At 36.6% G+C, this 21,706-nt stretch overlaps 1 protein-coding gene across 1 annotated transcript in view; it reads left to right on the plus strand.

Moving 5' to 3' along the window:
- ADGRB3 (adhesion G protein-coupled receptor B3) overlaps nucleotides 1-21,706 on the plus strand; it is a 784,426-nt gene that overhangs the window by 449,931 nt on the left and 312,789 nt on the right. Inside the window, exon 15 of the mRNA XM_068550879.1 lies at nucleotides 6,053-6,096. Within this exon, the coding sequence (XP_068406980.1) occupies nucleotides 6,053-6,096 (44 nt within the window). The remainder of the gene's footprint in view (nucleotides 1-6,052; nucleotides 6,097-21,706) is intronic.

Consider the following 21,706-nt stretch of genomic DNA (forward strand, 5'->3'; position numbering starts at 1 on the left):
AGATAGCAGAAGCTGGATTACACACGTGCCCTCCCCTTGTGTTCTAACTGAATGGCTGCCAAGTCCTGGAAGACATGACTTGTCCTGATAGAACCGTACTCTGCCTTCCTCACTTCAGTGGCCTCTATGCTCTTCTGCTTTAGCTAAAGACAACTATTCCTTTTCCATCTTCTTGATTTAACTGGTTCTCAATGAGGTGCTTTCTGTAGAACTCATGTAAATAAATTGAAAAATTCCATACCTCCATCTCCTTTTAAGTAAGAACAGAGTATTGCATTCTCAATGAGGCTCTTTGGACTTCAGGTATATGTCAGCTACCTTGTAAAAAAAATGAGAGTTAGACCCAGATTTAACTCTTTTTAAGTATCACTTAGAAATGCTAAAATACTCTCAAAACCTTGAGAAGAGGTATGGAGAACGTTCAACAGACTGTCTTCGTTGTAGAGTTGCATGTGATATGATACCTCTTCGACTGCATCATCCCCTTGGGTGGTGTATTACATTTGCAGGGATTATGAAGATGTTTGTATGTTAGAAGACATAATCCAGAAAGGGCTCCCTCTCACATTGATCAGCTTTCGTGACCTGTCAGAGATTTGACTGTGGAAAAATTTACATCTACGAGAATCTTACTTCCCTTAGAATGCATTCCTGAGCTTTTTAAAATGTGGCTTTTCTCAAGTAGTATTAGAATTATAGGCAGGATATATATTAGTCTTTTGTGGGTCAGGTCAGGTATTTTGGAAATGTTCTTAGGAATTCCCAAAATGTGTTTTTGCAGTTATATAATAAATACAATTAACAGTGGGGATAGAAAAAGGGTAAGCTTAGCAAAATCCAGATATTATTAATGGAATGCCTTTATATATAAAGTTTTGGAAATGAAGAGAGACTTTGGAGTCTCAGTTGAACAGTCTTTCTCCTGTCCACGTACAAGAACTCAATGTGCAATTCACTGGAAGATGTGACACAAGGACTCGCCCTGGAACATCTTTCTCAGAGCACTGGAAATGTTGAAAGAGTGACAAAGAGGTCACTGGCCTTCTCCAAGTCCTTAGAAGCTTTGTCTATGAGCTTGCTTTACCTCTACAGACAAGAGGAAATTTTTTGTTTCAAGAGGACTATGAAAGGTACAAGAAAGTTAAGAGGTTTCCAGATTAGGAATTTACTATGGCATATGAGGACTAAGCATTTGAAAATGTAAAGAAAAGCAGAGTGAAGTAACCATGTTATTTCTGTTGTGTGTCTATGCTTCTACAAATGTGACGTAGATTAAAAATTATAAGGAGTGGAGGGAGTCATTAGAATGTATGTTCCTAAGTTAAGCCCCAATCTCAAAATTCCTGGAGCCAAGGAACCTACATTTTTCATCAGCATCCCAGGTGATTCTAGAGTAGGTCCAGAGAAAACACCTTGAAAACATGAAGATAGCAAGAGTGTAATTAAGATAGCATGTGAATTGAATTTATTCAGAACTTAAAAGCACCAAGGAAAAATTAAAGTAACTTGGTACAGCATTCATGTTTATTGTGCCTTTCATCTTTTCTGTAAATGACTTCCTTCAGGCATTTGTTCAGATATCATCTTATTGGTGAAGCCTTCTCGATATACAAAATTGCAATCCATTCAACTTCCCAGCCTTTCCTACTCATGTGGTTTACTTTTCATCATAACACATATTACCACCTAGCATATTATATATTTACTTCTTTATGTTTTTTGTCTCTCTCCCTGCCCCCTTCACTATAGCTAAGTATATGAGGCAAGGATTTTGTTTTGTTCAATGCTGTAGCCCCAGTGCCCCCAAGGTGTCTGGAATGTTACAGGTGTTTGCTAAGTGACTTTTGCATGAATGGAGGAGTTTGTTTTGATCATCTTCCTGGCTCACTCTTCTTCTTCTCTTTATACCATAGTGAGATGTATTGAAAATATTCCATAGGGGAAAAAAGGACTTGGAAGAGAGTTTTGTAAAAGAAAAGGAATTCATTTATAAATGTCATTCTAGAATCATTAAGGGCTAGGGCTAGTAAAGATGTCTAAATTCCCTATTCTACAAACAAGAAAATAGAAAAGTTATGAAGATCAGAGGAAAAGAGAGAACCACCTATAAAAATACATGGACAAAGCCAGTGATGTATTGTATTGTTAAATAGATACACAGACAGTCACCAGTTTACGATTTTTTGACTTTATGATGGTGGGAATGCGATACACATTCAGTGGAAACCATACTTAGAATTTTGAACTTTGATCTTTTTCTGGGCTAGAGATATGCAGTAAGGTACTCTCATATGATGCTGGGCAGTGGTCCACAGCTCCCAGTCAGCCACACAATCACAAGGGTGCACAATCGATATACTTATGACCATTCTGTACCCATACAACCATTCTGTTTTTCACTTCCAGTACAGTATTCAATAAATTACATGATATATTCAACCCTTTTTATAAAAAAGGCCTTATGTTAGATGACTTTGCCCAGATGTAGGCTCATATAAGTGTTCCGAGCACATTTAAAGTAGGCTAGGCTAAGCGATGATGTCCTGTAGGTTAGGTGTATGAAGTGCATTGTCAACGTATGATATTTTCAACTTGCAGTGGGTTTATCAGAATGTAATCCCATCACCAGTCAAGGATGATCAGTAATGGTTTGCTTGATGTTGAGACAGAGGAGAGAAGTAAAAGAAAATATCAAAGACTGTTAAAGGCACTAAAAGTGCTGTGTAGAACATCTATGGTAATTAGGAAACTTGGGTCATGGTACGTTTTTAAACGCTTAAAAGTGGGTGAGTTCAAATGTTTAACTCAAGTTCAACTATACTGTTTTCAGTGGAGTCAAGAGACAGTTTTTTGGCCAAAAATATGTTTTTCAAGAGCAGCGTATTCTTTCCAAAAGTTTTCAAATACATTCAGTTTTAATATTTTAAGTGTGAATTATATTGACAGCTCTATAAATTAATCTTCTCTAGCTGGTTTGGCTCATTTACCTGACAGCTTTTGGTTTCTTAGTTTCATGCTTTTCTTAAATCCACTTCTGTGAGTTGGTTCACAGCCTGCCTATTTTCCTCTTGCTTCTGTCATTACGTTTTGTTCCTGCTCTCTGTCGGGCTTGCCATTTCCTGTTATTGATTTTCTGTAAATTCCTCATAACAGACCTTGCAGCAGAGTACCTTTGAGAAAAGTATCTGAAAATTATAACAAATATTTTACAAGTGGTTTCTTTTAGCCAGGTTTTTTGGGTTTTATTTCATGTATAGAATTCATTCATCATTGGGTTTTGCTTTCTTTACCATCTCACATTCTTATTCTCTAAGTGACTGGTCTATCCAGGTACTAAGATTCCTCTAGTTTGTTTGTTCTGCTTATTTTTGTAAACTTCAGATGTTTCCATAACTGACCTCAGCTCATAGGCCCACGTATGGGTGACTGTTCTGGAATGAATGTTCACAGAGGGGTGCCTGTCTTTTGTGTAGGTCCGGAATGTACAGTGAAATGCAAGATTGAGTGGTGCGTTTGGAACCTGTAATTCTCATGTGGATTGTTTCTAAATTTTCACAAGGACAGAAAGAGAGAGAATCATGAGATCTAAGGGGTAAGGGGTGAGGAAGGTAGTGGGTGAAACTGAGGGTTGACAGAGGCATGGATGAGAGTAGAAGAGGCATTTCTCACCTTTATACTTTCACTCTAAAGTGGAAATTAGTGTCTTTAGAGGGGTAAAATGGATGGCGATATCTAAACAATTAAGTTCATATTCTATTTCTTTTCTAATATTATTTTCTTTTGTCATAACCTGTTATGAGCTCTAATTATGAAATATTAATCCTATAATCAGTATCCTGCTTTGGTTTATATAAAGATTGAACTTAATCTCACTCATACATTACTGAAGAAGTGAACTCGATGTAGAGGACCTGTAATCTCAAGGTCCTCACCTACGCATACAGTCTATATCCATGATGTGTATACTCCCATGCCCTTCATTGTCATACTCCAGGGATAATTTACTTTCTAGAAAGTGCTCTGAGCTCTTTTGAACAGAACCCTAGATAAATATAGCATAACTTTATTATACGACATTGTAGCTCTGCTGAGGATTTCTTAGGAAGTCACAAGCTGTATCAGGATTTCAGGTAAGACCAGACAGGGTCTCATAGGACAGAGAAAGAAACCAATTTGAAACAGTATCCCCCTCCCCATCTCTTGAACATCCATATCTATGCCTCCTGTGAGAACTAGAAAAGGACCCATTTCTTCCATGGAACTCTCTCTGACACAGGCCATGATGCTCTGTCCATCATTTGTCCTTTAAAAAGTAAATTATCAACTAGTGACATTGATATGAGCATGTCTCTTTTTTTGTTATTTGAACATTCCATGTGTATTCCTCTTCAATCTCTGTAAGGCTATAACCCATTTCAGGGAAAGGAATGGCTTTTTTTATGTTCTAAGAGCATAGTTTGTAGGTATGAGCATCTGATGAGAAGGATGCCTTAGAGATGTGGTCTTTGAGGGATTTTGGAGAATGGCAATGGTGCTAAAATATGGGAGTTAGTCAATGTCCCAATTAAAATGAATAATGAAAGTTGGGGTAGATTTCACCAATTTTTGGAATAATGAGCTTAAGTTTCTTCTTCCTAGTGGAATTCTAGAATGGACTCAGTGAACAGCACTTAGAAAGGCAGTGTTTCACAAAGAACTTGCCTAGACTTTTAAAGATGTTGCTTTGCCAGATACATGCCAGTGATTATCTACTTGGAAACAAGACCAAGGGCAGGTTCTCTGAGTGAGCATGTCCCCCTGCGGGAAGGAGCCAGTAGGCTGTTTCAGGACTGTAGCTTTCACCTGCTTTGGCCTATTCATCAATTTTATCACTGACTTGTTGGATGAGCCCATAGATATCATGTTTGTTTCTTAATCCTGCAGTGACACAAAGTTAAAGAGTGAATATATGTGATGTCAAAATCAGGATTCAAAAAGCTCCTGAGAGACCTCAGTGGGTAATAATACCTGTCAAGCTCAAGGGAAGATTACCAAAATATCCCATACACTGTTGGAATGCATTATTAGGCATATGGCACCTACATTGCAGAGGCAATAGTACCGCTTTGTCCTGTGCAGGTAGGACACAGGTGGATGTGTTCCCTAAACACACTTTAAAGTGTGTGCTCCAGGAGATGAATGTCGTGGAAGATGAGAGAACTTGAAAGCTACAGAGTGTGTTTAATAAAAAAGAGAAGAGGATCTGTGAATAGCTCACAATATCAGAGAAGAAGAATTACTAGGTTAGTTTCAACGGGAAAAATAGGGCCCAATGAATGTGACAGAAAGAAAAACATGCCAACAATTAGTCTCTTCAAAACAGAAGGTACTTGGTGGATAATCCAATGTGGAAAACTCATTGTGTCATGCTGAAGGTCATTGTGGTTACTCATTACATAATGATTAAACTGAATAAACATTTAGCATGTTTTTCCCATAGTTTTATTAGATGTGATTTTATAAGAATATGATCTGTTGATTAAGAAAATATTGCAAGTCTACAGACTCTCTAGAAATAGACAATTAATGCAGCCATGTCTTGCCTTTTGGAAGCTGCACCACTGGAGGCTGAAGAGGAAATGGCAGGTGTGCCTAATGCAGAAAGTTTCACTGTGATTGAATTATTATAAATATTAGATATTGAAAATACTTTGGTTTCTTAAAAGAAATAACCCAGCAGTTACTATTTTAGGGGGAAAAAATGAAATAGAAATCATCAAAGTATGGACCTTGTCGTTTATGAGGCCTTCACTTATAATTTAAAAAAAAAACAACTATGGGTTATGATGTTTGGAATAAATATAAAGTTTTCATGAATAAAATTTCATAAAATGGGCCATTAAACCTATGAGTAAGGACATGCAAATTTTTAACGCAAAAAAATAGAGGTGGAAACCTTAAAGAATCTTACTGCAGGATAAGAAATGTGCCATTCTTTTTGCATTTCACATAATCCTTCAGTTTTTTATGTATGTACTCAAGATACATTTATTCTTTCTCTGCTTATTTTTAGGGCACTTTGAATCCTTATTGTGTTTTATGGGATGACTCAAAAACGTAAGTGACAGATGTTTTCTTACATGACTTTGGACTAAACATTCAAAGCACATTAAGTTATTTCAGCTGCTTTCTAGTCAACAGGAATATGATAAGTTAGTGGGATGTGAGTTACACTAGGAGAGAAAGCAGTCTCCTTTTTGAATCTGTAGGACAGCATGATGATTGTGTTTGTGTGTGATGATGCCATCAGGTTACATCCCAAGGTAGGATCGCATTACCTGATGTGTAAGGCACATTGCAATGCGAATTCCATGAGGATTTTTAAAAGCTCTAATATTTTAAAATTATAGGAGCTCAGATGCTATTTCAACATTTTGCCCTAGTAATTCAGCTTAGAATCGCAGAATAAAATAGCAATCTCTATGGTCATTTAGCCAATACGTTACTTGCATGGCCTTGAATCTATTATCAGAGTAATGAGATATTTATATGGCCCTTCCAAATTGTTTTGTTATAAAAACATTGAGTGACATTTAATTTTCTTATTCATATAGTAAGGATGAATCATTCTTCCATGTATTGCTTTGTTTGTAACAAGTAATTGCAATATATCTGGTCAAAATCATCTTAATCTCATTGGTAATGCTATGAGATTCTAAGGTCTCAAAGAGCAGAAAAATCCATGATTAAGGCTTAATTAGACTCCCATACTTTAAGTACTTCTGTGGGTTTATTTCAGTGTAGTAGCCAGGTTATACAATCTTGGTTTGTTTTGTTTTGCATGGAGGGGAGATAAATGTCAATCAATCTCAAAAGCTAATACCACCATGTATATGCTGTCAGTTAACGCACCACATTGTTGGGTTCTATGTATTCTAAGATTTCCCCCCATGTTCTTCACCCTAAATCGGATCTACATGTAAGGTTTTATGATGTTACTTGTCTCTCATCAGTAGTTACTGGAGAGTCTAGAAGAGGGACATTCTTAGACTTTCTAGGTAAAGAGCAAACCTACAGGAAATGTGCTAATTCTTAGGATACTGATGTAATTTAAACTAGTATTTATGTGGGTGAAAAATCAATGATATTAAGCATGTTTTTTGCTATAGATTCTGATATTCTAGGGATCCTCTTCTCCTAGGAACCTTAGTGCATATGGAGAATCCCAACTTGTCCTGGTGATAACATGAGCTGGATGTTTCTCACTGATGTCATTATTTTTTTTTTTTTTTCATTTTAAAACCGCATAGAGAAATCCGTGGTCATAGAATTTTTGCAAGATTTCCTCTTTACCAATAGCCAGAGAAGATGCTGGTAGTATATTCTAAGGCACTGTTTAGTATGTTGTACAGACAAGGGAAAAATAAAAGGCCACAAAAATCAAATTGAACGTTTTCTACTCAAGAAAAACATGCCATCTTAAGCACCTGATTACAGATACTTGCATATCTCCATGAATAATAACCAACTTTTATTTAGTTTTATTACCTTTTTAGTGGGTAGAATGTGCTTCTATGTTGATCCAAAAAGGGGAACGTGTTGGTTATTCCAAAAGACCTTTGGGACTTACAGGGATATTACAGAAGAAACAATATTCCCTTATTGTGTGCCTCTCTGGGTTTGCTTTCACAGTTTTTCTAAGGTTTTAAGTTTAATTTATAAAACTGTTGGAGCTTGAGGTCAGTGTTAAGTTTAGGAATCAATCACTCTCTGCTTTCTCTAACATCTGCTGACTCTTATCCATCACAAAGAACATGTCTTAGCTTTACAAACTTCAGCTTTTTAGTTGTCCTTGAAGAAAACAGTTCAGCGAGAGGAGGTGTGCTTAGCTGCCTTTCAGATCAGATTATCTCCAGAGATCAGTGCAGTTCATGTTTCCTTGATGTATCTGAAAAGTGATCAGAAAGGTTTCCACTGTGACAGAACTTCCGTCCCATCACACGTTTTACCAGACTCTTTCATCGTTAAATTGTTTTTCTGGGTGAGTTTTAAACAATGAAGGTTAAGACAACTTTGTTTTCTTTCTTCACATCTGTTCCTCTGTTTTGATCATGTTCACATACACAATAGTTTTATCGATGCAATGATGTTAACTTTGAGTATAAGACCTCTAAGAATAGTTAATGAAGAGATACGGCTATTCCTTTTTACACAGAAAAGCGTTGATCTAAATGGTGTTTTCAAGATTGCAGTAACAAAGTTGAAATTAGAAGTTGTCTTTTAATTTTGGTTTACGTAATCAAATTGCCTTAATTTTTTATTGAGGTATATTTGACATATAATATTATATTAGTTTCAGGTGTGAAATATGATTCAATATTTGTATACACTGCTAAATGATCACCACAATAAGTCTAGTTACCATCTGTCACCATACATAGTTACAAATTCTTTTTCTTTAAGAACTTTTAAGATTTACTCTCAGCAATTTTCAAGTTTGCAATCTGATATTATTAACTATGGTCATCCCCTGTATACTGTACATTACATCACCAGGTTTGATTCATTTTATAACTGGAGGGTTTGACCCTCCCCCTTTACCCATTTCACCCACCCCCATCTCCCATCCCCTCTGGCAATATCAAGTTGCCTTACTTGTAAATATTTAAAATTAAATTTTAATTACAAAAATAATGCATGAGTATCTTTTACTTGTAAAACTATAAAACATAACTGCTAAGGCACAAGACCCCATTAATCATTAATACCTTGGGTCTCCACATCCACCACCTCTCCAAGGTCACTCCTACTTATATTTTGTTATGTATAATTTCAGGCATCTACTTATGCATTGACACACATGTGTAGCCATAGAAATTAACACTATTTTAACATAAATATTGTCATACTGTATGTAACACTTGTCATCTTAAATGTTTAATTCAATGATTATTGTGTAAGTTTTAAAATTTCACTACATATGTTTTATCCCTTGTACCTGCTGCATTGTATAGATATATCATAATTTATCTAGTATTCCCAATATTGGTGGCATTGAAGTGGTTTTCAATTTATTTTATTCTACAAACTGTTCTTCTGCGTACCTCCTTGTACATCCCTCCTTGAGGTGCTCTTTCACAGTCCAACTTGCTACCCTGTTGTTCTCTTAATATAACATTATTTTACATTCTTCACAGCATTCATTGCTACTTTTTATTTATTTTTCTTGCTTACTCTCTGTCTCCCCCACTAGAGAGTAAATACCACAAGAGAGAGACTTTACCTTTCTTATTCACTAACTGCACTAATGCCTGATACACCTGCACATAGTATGAATTCAACAAATACTTATTGGTTAGCTTTCTATAAGAATAAATGTTTGAATATTTCTAAGGTATCTTTTTTTTTAACATCTTTATTGGAGTATAATTGCTTTACAATGGTGTGTTAGTTTCTGCTTTATAACAAAGTGAATCAGTTATACATATACATATGTTCCAATGTCTCTTCCCTCTTGCGTCTCCCTCCCTCCCACCCTCCCTATCCCACCCCTCTAGGTGGTCACAAAGCACCAAGTTGATCTCCCTGTGCTATGCGGCTGCTTCCCACTAGCTATCTATTTTACATTTGGTAGTGTATATATGTCCACGCCACTCTCTCACCCGGTCACATCTTACCCTTCCCCCTCCCCATATCCTCAAGTCCCTTCTCTAGTAGGTCTGTGTCTTTATTCCCGTCTTCCCACTAGCTTCTTCATGACCTTTTTTTTTTTTCCTTAGATTCCATATATATGTGTTAGCATACTGTATTTGTTTTTCTCTTTCTGACTTATTTCACTCTGTATGACAGACTCTTAACTCCATCCACCTCACTACAGATACCTCCATTTCGTTTCTTTTTTTGGCTGAGTAATATTCCATTGTATATATGTGCCACATCTTCTTTATCCATTCATCCGATGATGGACACTTAGGTTGCTTCCATGTCCTGGCGATTGTAAATACAGCTGCAATGAACATTTTGGTACATGACTCTTTTTGAATTATGGTTTTCCCAGGGTATATGCCCAGCAATGGAATTGCTGGGTCGTATGGTAGTTCTCTTTTTAGTTTTTTAAGGAACCTCCATACTGTTCTCCATAGTGGCTCTATCAATTTACATTCCCACCAACAGTACAAGAGTGTTCCCTTTTATCCACACCCTCTCCAGCATTCATTGTTTCTAGATTTTTTGATGATGCCCATTCTGACCAGTGTGAGATGATATCTCATTGTAGTTTTGATTTGCATTTCTCTAATGATTAATGATGTTGAGCATTCTTTCATGTGTTTGTTGGCAATCTGTATATCTTCTTTGGAGAAATGTCTATTTAGGTCTTCTGCCCATTTTTGGATTGGGTTGTTTGTTTTTTTGTTATTGAGCTGCATGAGCTGCTTGTAAATCTTGGAGATTAATCCTTTGTCAGTTGCTTCATTTGCAAATATTTTCTCCCATTCTGAGGGTTGTCTTTTGTTCTTGTTTATGGTTTCCTTTGCTGTGCAAAAGCTTTTTAGTTTCATTAGGTCCCATTTGTTTATTTTTGTTTTTATTTCCATTTCTCTAGGAACTGGGTCAAAAAAAGATCTTGCTGTGATTTATGTCATAGAATGTTCTGCCTATGGTTTCCTCTAAGAGTTTGATAGTGTCTGGCCTTATATTTAGGTCTTTAATCCATTTTGAGTTTATTTTTGTGTATGGTGTTAGGGAGTGTTCTAATTTCATACTTTTACATGCACCTGTCCAGTTTTCCTAGCACCACTTATTGAAGAGGCTGTCTTTTCTCCACTGTATATGCTTGCCTCCTTTATCAAAGATAAGGTGACCATATGTGCGTGGGTTTATCTCTGGGCTTTATATCCTGTTCCATTGATCTATGTTTTTGTTTTTGTGCCAGTACCAAACTGTCTTGATTACTGTAGTTTTGTAATATAGTCTGAAGTCAGGGAGCCTGATTCCTCCAGCTCCATTTTTCATTCTCAAGATTTCTTTGGCTATTCGGGGTCTTTTGTGTTGCCATACAAATTGTGAAATTTTTTGTTCTAGTTCTGTGAAAAAACCCGGTGGTAGTTTGATAGGGATTGCATTGAATCTGTAGATTGCTTCGGGTAGTAGAGTCATTTTCACAATGTTGATTCTTCCAATCCAAGAACATGGTATATCTCTCCATCTATTTCTTTCATCTTTAATTTCTTTCATCAGTGTCTTATAATTTTCTGCATACAGGTCTTTTGTCTCCTTAGGTAGGTTTATTCCTAGATATTTTATTCTTTTTGTTGCAATGGTAAACGGGAGTGTTTTCTTAATTTCACTTTCAGATTTTTCATCATTAGTGTATAGGAATGCAAGAGATTTCTGTGCATTAATTTTGTATCCTGCTACTTTACCAAATTCATTGATTAGCTCTAGTAGTTTTCTGGTAGCATCTTTAGGATTCTCTATGTATAGTATCATGTCATCTGCAAACAGTGACAGCTTTACTTCTTCTTTTCCAATTTGGATTTCTTTTATTTCTGTCTCTTCTCTGCTGTGGCTAACACTTCCAAAACTATGTTGTATAATAGTGGTGAGAGTGCACAACCTTGTCTTGTTCCTGATCTTAGTGGAAATGGTTTCAGTTTTTCACCACTGAGGACAATGTTGGCTGTGAGTTTCTCATATATGGCCTTTATTATGTTGAGGAAAGTTCCCTCTATGCCTACTTTCTGCAGGGCTTTTATCATAAATGGGTGTTGAATTTTGTCGAAAGCTTTCTCTGCATCTATTGAGATGATCATATGGTTTTTCTCCTTCAATTTGTTAATATGGTATATCACGTTGATTGATTTGCGTATATTGAAGAATCCTTGCATTCCTAGAATAAGCCCCACTTGATCATGTTGTATGATCCTCTTAATGTGCTGTTGGATTCTGTTTGCTAGTATTTTGTTGAGGATTTTTGCATCTATGTTCATCAGTGATATTGGCCTGTAGTTTTCTTTCTTTGTGACATCTTTGTCTGGTTTTGGTATCAGGGGGATGGTGGCCTCGTAGAATGTGTTGGGGAGTGTTCCTCCCTCTGCAATATTTTGGAAAAGTTTGAGAAGGACAGGTGTTAGCTCTTCTCTAAATGTTTGATAGAATTCGCCTGTGAAGCCATCTGGTCCTGGGCTTTTGTTTGTTGGAAGATTTTTAATCACAGTTTCAATTTCAGTGCTTGTGATTGGTCTGTTCATATTTTCTATTTCTTCCTGGTTCAGTCTCGGCAGGTTGTTCATTTCTAAGAATTTGTCCATTTCTTCCAGGTTGTCCATTTTATTGGCATATAGTTGGTTGTAGTAATCTCTCATGATCGTTTGTATTTCTGCAGTGTCAGTTGTTACTTCTCCTTTTTCATTTCTAATTCTATTGATTTGAGTCTTCTCCCTTTTTCTCTTGATGAGTCTGGCTAATGGTTTATCAATTTTGCTTATCTTCTCAAAGAACCAGCTTTTAGTTTTATTGATCTTTGCTATTGTTTCCTTCATTTCTTTTTCATTTATTTCTGATCTGATCTTTATGATTTCTTTCCCTCTGCTATCTTTGGCGGTTTTTTGTTCTTCTTTCTCTAATTGCTTTAGGTGCAAGGTTAGGTTGTTTATTCGAGATGTTTCCTGTTTCTTGAGGTAGGCTTGTATTGCTATAAACTTCCCTCTTAGCACTGCTTTTGCTGCATCCCATAGGTTTTGGGTCGTCGTATCTCCATTGTCATTTGTTTCTAGGTATTTTTTGATTTCCCCTTTGATTTCTTCAGTGATCACTTAGTTATTAAGCAGTGTATTGTGTAGCCTCCATGTGTTTGTATTTTTTACTGATCTTTTCCTGTAATTGATATCTAGTCTCATAGCGTTGTGGTCGGAAAAGATACTTGATACGATTTCAATTTTCTTAAATTTACCATGGCTTGATTTGTGACCCAGGATATGATCTATCCTGGAGAATGTTCCATGAGCACTTGAGAAAAATGTGTATTCTGTTGTTTTTGGTTGGAATGTCCTATAAATATCAATTAAGTCCATCTTGTTTAATGTATCATTTAAAGCTTGTGTTTCCTTATTTACTTTCATTTTGGATGATCTGTCCATTGGTGAAAGTGGGGTGTTAAAGTCCCCTACTATGATTGTGTTGCTGTCGATTTCCCCTTTTATGGCTGTTAGTATTTGCCTTATGTATTGAGGTGCTCCTATGTTGGGTGCATAAATATTTACAATTGTTATACTTTCCTCTTGGAACGATCCCTTGATCATTATATAGCGTCCTTCTTTGTCTCTTGTAATAGTCTTTATTTTAAAGTCTATTTTGTCTGATATGAGAATTGCTACTCCAGCTTTCTTTTGATTTCCATTTGCATGGAATATCTTTTTCCATCCCTTCACTTTCAGTCTGTATGTGTCCCTAGGTCTGAAGTGGGTCTCTTGTAGACAGCATATATATGGGTCTTGTTTTTGTATCCATTCAGCCAGTCTGTGTCTTTTGGTGGGATCATTTAATCCATTTACATTTAAGGTAATTATCGATATGTATGTTCCTATTCCCATTTTCTTAAATGTTTTGGGTTTGTTATTGTAGGTCTTTTCCTTCTCTTGTGTTTCTTACCTAGAGAAGTTCCTTTAGCATTTGCTGTAAAGCTGGTTTGGTGGTGCTGAACTTTCTCAGCTTTTCCTTGTCTGTAAAGGTTTTAATTTCTCCATCAAATCTGAATGAGATCCTTGCTGGGTAGAGTAATCTTGGTTGTAGGTTTTTCTCCTTCATCACTTTAAGTATATCCTGCCACTCCCTTCTGGCTTGCAGAGTTTCTGCTGAAAGATCAGATGTTAACCTTATGGGGATTCCCTTGTGTGTTATTTGTTGTTTTTCTCTTGCTGCTTTTAATATGTTTTCTTTATATTTAATTTTTGATAGTTTGAGTAATATGTGTCTTGGCATGTTTCTCCTTGGATTTATCCTGTATGGGACTCTCTGTGCTTCCAGGACTTGATTAACTATTTCCTTTTCCATATTAGGGAAGTTTTCAACTATATTCTCTTCAAATATTTTTCAGTCCCTTTCTTTTTCTCTTCTTCTTCTGGGACCCCTATAATTTGAATGTTGGTGCGTTTAATGTTGTCCCAGAGGTCTCTGAGAGTGTCCTCAGTTCTTTTCATTCTTTTTTCTTTATTCTGCTCTGCAGTAGTTATTTCCACTATTTTTTCTTCCAGGTCACTTTTCCGTTCTTCTGCCTCAGTTATTCTGCTATTGATCCCTTCTAGAGTATTTTTAATTTCATTTATTGTGTTTTTCATCACTGCTCAGTTCCTCTTTAGTTCTTCTACGTCCTTGTTAAATGTTTCTTGCATTTTGTCTATTCTATTTCCAAGATTTTGGAGCATCTTTACTATCATTATTCTGAATTCTTTTTCAGGTACACTGCCTGTTTCCTCTTCATTTGTTAGGTCTGGTGTGTTTTGACCCTGCTCCTTCATCTGCTGTGTGTTTTTCTGTTGTCTCATTTTGCTTATCTTAGTGTGTTTGGGGTCTCCTTTTCACAGGCTGCAGGTTCGTAGTTCCTGTTGTTTTTGGTGTCTGTCCCCAGTGGCTAAGGTTGGTTCAGTGGGTTGTGTAGGTTTCCTGGTGGAGGGGACTAGTGCCTGAGTTCTGGTGGATGAGGCTGAATCTTGTCTTTCTGGTGGGCATGTCCACGTCTGGTGGTGTGATTTGGGGTGTTTTTGGCCTTATTATGATTTTAGGCAGCCTCTCTGCTAATGGATGGGGCTATGTTCCTGTCTTGCTAGTTGTTTGGCATAGGGTTTCCAGCACTGTAGCTTGCTGGTCGTTGAGTGAAGCTGGGTCTTGATGTTGAGATGGAGATCTCTGATAGATTTTCGCCGTTTGGTATTATGTGGAGCTGGGAGGTCTCTTGTGGACCAGTGTCCTGAAGTTGGCTCTCCCACCTCAGAGGCACAGCCCTGATGCCTGGCTGGAGCACCAAGAGCCTTTCATCCATACGGCTCAGAATAAAAGGGAGAAAAAATAGAAAGAAAGAAAGAAAGAGGATAAAATCAAGTAAAATAAAATAAAATAAAGCTATTTTAATAAAAAATAAGAAAAAATTTTAAGAAAAAATTTTTTTTTTAATTTTTTAAAATAATTTTTTTAATTTTTATAAAAAATAAGAAAAAAATTATTAAGAAAAAATTTATTAAGAAAAATTTTTTTAAAGTTTTTAAAATAAAAAATAAGAAAAAAATTAAGAAAAATTTTATTAAGAAAAAAATTTTTTTAATTTTTTAAAATAAAAAAATTATTAAGAAAAAAATTTTTTAATTTTTTAAAATAAAAAATAAGGAAAAATTATCAAGAAAAAAAAATTTTTAAGTTAAAAAAAACAGAAACAAAAAAAAATGGACTGACCGAACCCTAGGACAAATGGTGAAAGCAAAGATATACAGACAAAATCTCACCCAGAAGCATACACATATACACTCACAAAAAGAGGAAAAGGGGAAGAATTAATATATCCTGCTCCCAAAGTCCACCTCCTGAATTTGGGAAGATTCGTTGTCTATTCAGGTATTCAACAGATGCAGGTACATCAAGTTGTTTGCGGAGCTTTAATCCGCTGCTTCTGAGGTTGCTGGGAGAAATTTCCCTTTCTCTTCTTTGTTCGCACAGCTCCTGGGGTTCAGCTTTGGATTTAGACCCGCCTCTGCGTGTAGGTCGCCTGAGGGCGTCTGTTGTTTGCTCACACAGGACGGGGTTAAAGGAGCAGCTGCTTCGGGGGCTCTGGCTCACTCAGGCCGGCGGGAGGGAGGGAGGGGTACGGATGCGGGGCGAGCCTGCAGCGGCAGAGGCGTCGTGATGTTGCAGCAGCCTGAGGCGCGCTGTGCGTTCTCCCGGGGAAGTTGTCCCTGGATCACGGGAGCCTGGCCGTGGCGGGCTGCACAGGCTCCCGGGAGGGGCGGTGTGGAGAGTGACCTGTGCTCGCACACAGGCTTCTTGGTGGCGGCAGCAGCATCCTTAGCGTCTCCTGCCCGTCTCTGGGGTCCGCGCTGATAGCCACGGCTCGCGCCCGTCTCTGGAGCTTGTTTAGGCGGTGCTCTGAATCCCCTCTCCTCGCGCACCAGGAAACAAAGAGGCAAGAAAAAGTCTCTTGCCTCTTCGGCAGCTCCAGACCTTTCCCCGGACTCCCTCCGGGCTAGCTGTGGCGCACTAGCCCCTTCAGGCTGTGTTCACGCCGCCAACCCCAGTCCTCTCCCTGCGATCCGACCGAAGCCCAAGCCTCATCTCCCAGCCCCGCCCGCCCCGGCGGGTGAGCAGACAAGCCCCTCAGGCTGATGAGTGCTGGTCGGCACCGATCCTCTGTGCGGGAATCTCTCCACTTTGCCCTCCGCACCCCTGTGGCTGCGCTCTCCTCCGTGGCTCCGAAGCTTCCCCCCTCTGCCACCTGCAGTCTCTGCCCGCGAAGGGCCTTCCTAGTGTGTGGAAACCTTTCCTCCTTCACAGCTCCCTCCCACTGGTGCAGGTCTCGTCTCTATTCTTTTGTCTCTGTTATTTCTTTTTTCTTTTGCCCTACCCAAGTACTTGGGGTGTTTCTTGCCTTTTGGGAGGTCTGACGTCTTCTGCCAGCGTTCAGTGGGTGTTCTGTAGGAGCAGTTCCACATGTAGATGTATTTCTGATGTATCTGTGGGGAGGAACGTGATCTCCGCGTCTTACTCTTCTGCCATCTTGCCTAGACCCCCCCCCCCAAGGTATTTTTTTTACTTAAGAATTATTTTCATTTATGTTTCATTTTATTAGTGACATATACTTCTAGCAATCATTAGATTGGAAGATTGAAGGGAGAATGCCTCAGTGTGTTACAGTACTAAGTTCCATCATAAACAATTAACTTTATCTCTAGTGATAATCTACTACCCTGATAATCCCAGACAAAGCCATTTTATTTTACTCTGTTTAGGCTCAACAGTTTTAGACAATTATAAAAGACATTTTTATTCTGCTTTGAGTAACTGATTAACAGGATGAAGAAAATGCTTCATCATGGATGACCCATGAAGTAAACTGAAAGTACTTTCCTCACTTCAGAAAAAGGCTTATTTTAGTAACAAAAAGTGGGGTTTTTTTGTGTTTTTTGTTTTTTTATTATACTTGTGTGATTGATAATTTGCACATTCTTTGGGCTACTCCAAATTTGGATTTTGGGTATTGGATCATGTGTGTTGACTACACACATGGGTTTTCACTGGAAAACCCATAATCCTTCCTTTATGTGAACCTGCGGTGTTTCTCCATGGGTGTCAGTAGCACCATCTGATTCTAACAGGTCTGTGAAATATCATGTTTATTCTCAGAAAATGTTTCGGAGTTTTTTTTTTTTTTTCTTTTTTTATTGAAGTATAGTTGATTACAATATTATATTAGTTTCTGGAGTACAACATAGTGATTCAACATTTTAATAGATTGTACTCTGTTAAAAGTTATTACAAAATAATCGCTATATTCCCATGTGCTGTACAATATATCCTTGTTGCTTATTCATTTTATACACAGTAGTTTGTATCTCTTAATCCCATACCCCAAGCTTGTGATCCATCCCCGTCCCTCTCCTCACTGGTAACCACTAGTTTGTTCTCTATATCCGTGAATCTGTTTCTGTTTTGTTATATGCATTCATTTTATTTATTTTTTATCTTCCACATATAAAAGAAAACACAGAGATTTTTTTCTTTCTCTAATTTCACTAAGCATAATACCTTCTGGGTTCATCCACATTTTTGCAAATGGCAGAATTTCATTCTTTTTTATGGCTGAGTAGTATATATATTATATATATATCACTGAGTAATATATATATATATCTATATATCTATATATATGTCACTTCTTTATCCATTCATCTGTTAATGGACACTTAGGTTGCTTCCATATCTTGGCTATTATAAATAGTGCTGCTATGAACTTTGGAGTGCATATATCTTTTCAAATTAGTGTTTTTGGTTTTCTTCAGATATATACCCACGAGTGGAATTGTTCGATCATGTAGTAGTTCTATTTTTAGATTTTGGAGGAACTTCCGTATTGTTTTTCATAGTGTCTGCACCAACTTACATTCTGAGCAGCAGTGTACTAGGGTTCCATTTTCTTTACGTCCTCACCAATATTTGATATTTGTAGACTTTTGATGATAGCCATTTTGAGAGGTGTGAGGTGGTATCTTATTGTGGTTTTGATTTTCATTTCTCTGATGATTAGCGATGTTGAGCATTTTTTCATATGCCGATTGGCCATCTGTATGTCTTCTTTGGAAAACTGTCTATTCAGGTCTTCTGCCCATTTTTAAATTGGGTTGTATGGATTTTTAATATAGAGTTGTATGAGCTATTTATGTATTTTAGAAAGTAACACCTTCTCAGTCATATTATTAGCAAATATTTTCTCCCATTCCATAGGTTGTGTTTTGTTTTGTCAGTGGTTTCCATTGATGTGCAAAAACATTTACATTTAATTAGACCACATTTGTTTATATTTTATTTTGTTTCTTTTGCCTTAGAAGACAGATCCAAAAAAATATTGCTACAATTTATCTCAGAGTGTTATGCCTGTGTTCTTTTGTAGGAGTTCTATTGCTTCAGGCCTTACATTTAGATCCTTAACCCATTTTGAGTTTATTTTTGTATGTGGTGTGATAAAATGTTCTGGTTTCATATTTTTACACTTAGCTGTCCAATTTTCAAAGCAGCACTTATTAAAGAGACTGTCTTTTCTCCCAGAGGTTCATGGGTTTATTTCTGGGCTCTCTATTCTGTTCCATTGATCTATGTGTCTGTTTTTGTGTCAGTATCATGCTGTTTTGAATACTGTAGCTTTGTAGTATAGTCTGAAGTCAGGGACCAAGGTACCTCCAGCTTTGTTCTTTTTTCTCCAGATTGCTTTGTCAATTCAGGGTCTTTTGTGGTTCCATATGAATTTTAGGATTATTTGTTCTAGTTCTGTGAAAAGTGTCATTTTCATAGGGATTGCATTAGATCTGTAGCTTTCTTTGGGTATTATGGCCATTTTAACAATATTAATACTTCCAATCCAAGAGCATGAGGTATATTTCCATTTCTTTGTATCATCTTCAATTTCCTTTTTCAATGTATTATAGTTTTCAGAGTATAGGTGTGTCACCTCCTTGGTTAAGTTTTTTCTAGGTATTTTATTCTTTTTGATACAAATTTAAATTGGATTGTTTTATTGCTTTCTCTTTTTAATAGTTCACTATTAGTGTATAGAAAAGCAACAGATTTCTGTATATTAATCTTGTATCCTGCAACTTTACTGAGTTCATTTATTAGTTCTAATAGATTTTTGGTGTAGACTTTAGGGTTTTCTATGTATATTACCATATCTTCAACAAACAGTGACAGTTGTACTTCTTCTCTTCCAATTTAGATGTCTTTATTTCTTTTTCTTGTCTCATACTGTGATCAGGACTTCCAGTACTATGTTAAATAGAAGTGGTGAAAGTAGACATCCTTGTCTTGTTCCTAATTTTAGGGGAAAGGCTTTCAGCTTTTCACCAGTGAGTATGTTAGCTGTGGGTTTGCCATAAATTGCCTTTATTATGTTGAGATATGTTCCCTCTATATCCCCTTTGGTGAGTTTTTATCATGAATGGATGTTGAATTTTGTCAAATGCTTTTTCTGCGTCTATTGAGATGATCATGTGATTTTATCGTTCCTTTTGTTGTTGTGGTGAATCACACTGATTTGTGAATGTTGAAGCAGCCTTGTATCCCTGGAATAAATCCAATTTGATCGTGGTGTATGATCCTTTTTATATATTGTTGAATTTGGTTTACTAATATTTTGTTGAGAATTTTTGCATCTATATTCATCAAATATATTGGCCTGTAAATGTCTGTTTTTGTTGTATCTTTGTCTGGTTTTGGTATCAGGGTAATCGTGGCCTCATAGAAAGAATTTGGGAGTGTTGTGTTCTCTAATTTTTGGAAGTTTGAGAAGGATAGTTATTAGTTCTTCTTTATATGTTTAGTAGAATTCACCTATGAAGCTGTCCAGTTCTGGACTTGTGTTTGCTTGAGGTTTTTAATTGCAAATTCAATTTCACTACTGGTAATTGATCTGTTCAAATTGTCTGTTTATCCTTGTTTCATTCTTGGCAGGTGTTGGTCACCAGAAATTTGCCCATTTTTTCTATGTTGTCCAATTTGTTGGCATATAACTGTTCATACTGTTCTCATGATTTTTTGAATCTCTCTGGTGTTCGTTGTTATTTCTCCTCTTTCACTTCGTATTTTGTCTATTTGAGTCCTCATTATTTCTTGGTGGGAGAGCTAAAGGTTTATCATTTTTTTTGTCCTTTCAAAAAACCAGCTCTTGGTTTCATTGAGTTTATTTTTTTTTTTCTTTTTGTGGTCTCTGTTTTATTTATTTCCTCTCTGATCTTTATTATTTTCTTCCTTCTGCTGACTTTGGGCTTTGTTTATTCTTCTTTCTCTAATTCCTTTAGGTAGCAGGTTAGGTTGTTTATTTGAGGGTTTTTTTATATCTTTAGGAAGACCTGTATCACTGTAAACTTCCCTCTTAGTACTGCTTTTGATACATGCCATAAATTTTGAAAAGTTGTGTTTCTATTTTCATTTGTCTTGGCATATTTTCTGATTTCCCCTTTGATTTCTTCATCAAACCATTGTTTTTTTTTTTTGGTACCATGTTGTTTGGTCTCCATGTGTTATTTTCCTATTCTTCTTTCTGTAGTTGACTTCTAGTTTCATACCATTTTGTTTGGGGGGAAAAAAAACACTTTATATATCATAATTTCTATCCACTCAAATTTGTTGAGACTTGTTTTGTGGCCTAGCATGTGATCTATCCTGGAGAATGTTCCATATGCACTTGAGAATAATGTGTATTCTGCTGGTTTTGGATGTAAAGTCCTGTACATATGTATTAAGTCTGACTGGTCTATTGTGTCATTTAAGACCACTGTTGCCTTCTTGATTTTCTGTTTGGATGACCATCCAATGATGTCAGTGGGGTGTTAAAGTCCCCAACTGTAATTGTACTATTATAAATTTCTCCCTGTATGTCTGTTAACATTTGCTTTTTATATTTAGGTGTTCCTGTATTGCATACATATATGTTAATGAGTGTAATATCCTCTTCTCTTGTTGATCCCTTTATCCTCATACAATGGCCTTCTTTGCTGTGAAAGAGTTTCTTATAAAGTCTATTTTGTCTGATATGAGTACTGCTACCCTTCTTTCGACATTTCCATTTGCATCCTCTCACTTGCATTGTGTATATTTCTTTACCTCTGATGTGAGTCTCTTGTAAGCAGCATATAGATGGTCTTTTTTTTTTTTTTTCTCAAATCAGCCACCCAATGTCTTTTGATTAGAGCAATTAGTCTGTTGAAATTTAAATAATTATTGATAAATATATACTTATTACAATTTTACAACTTGTTTTCTGGTTGTGTTTGTAGGTATTCTCTTCTTTTTAGATTCCTCCTTTGTGGGTTAATGATTTTCTTTAATGGTATGCTTGTGTTATTTCCTCTATGGTTTTTGTGTATCTATTGTAGGTTTTTGATTTGTGGTTACCATGAGGTTCATATATAATGTCTTATGACTGTATTTACTTGTTTCAAACAGGTAGTCTTTTTTTTTTAGATTTTTTTAACCT

Source organism: Eschrichtius robustus, chromosome 9 (genome assembly GCF_028021215.1).
Source record: "Eschrichtius robustus isolate mEscRob2 chromosome 9, mEscRob2.pri, whole genome shotgun sequence".
In the NCBI taxonomy this organism is placed as follows: Eukaryota; Metazoa; Chordata; class Mammalia; order Artiodactyla; family Eschrichtiidae; genus Eschrichtius; species Eschrichtius robustus.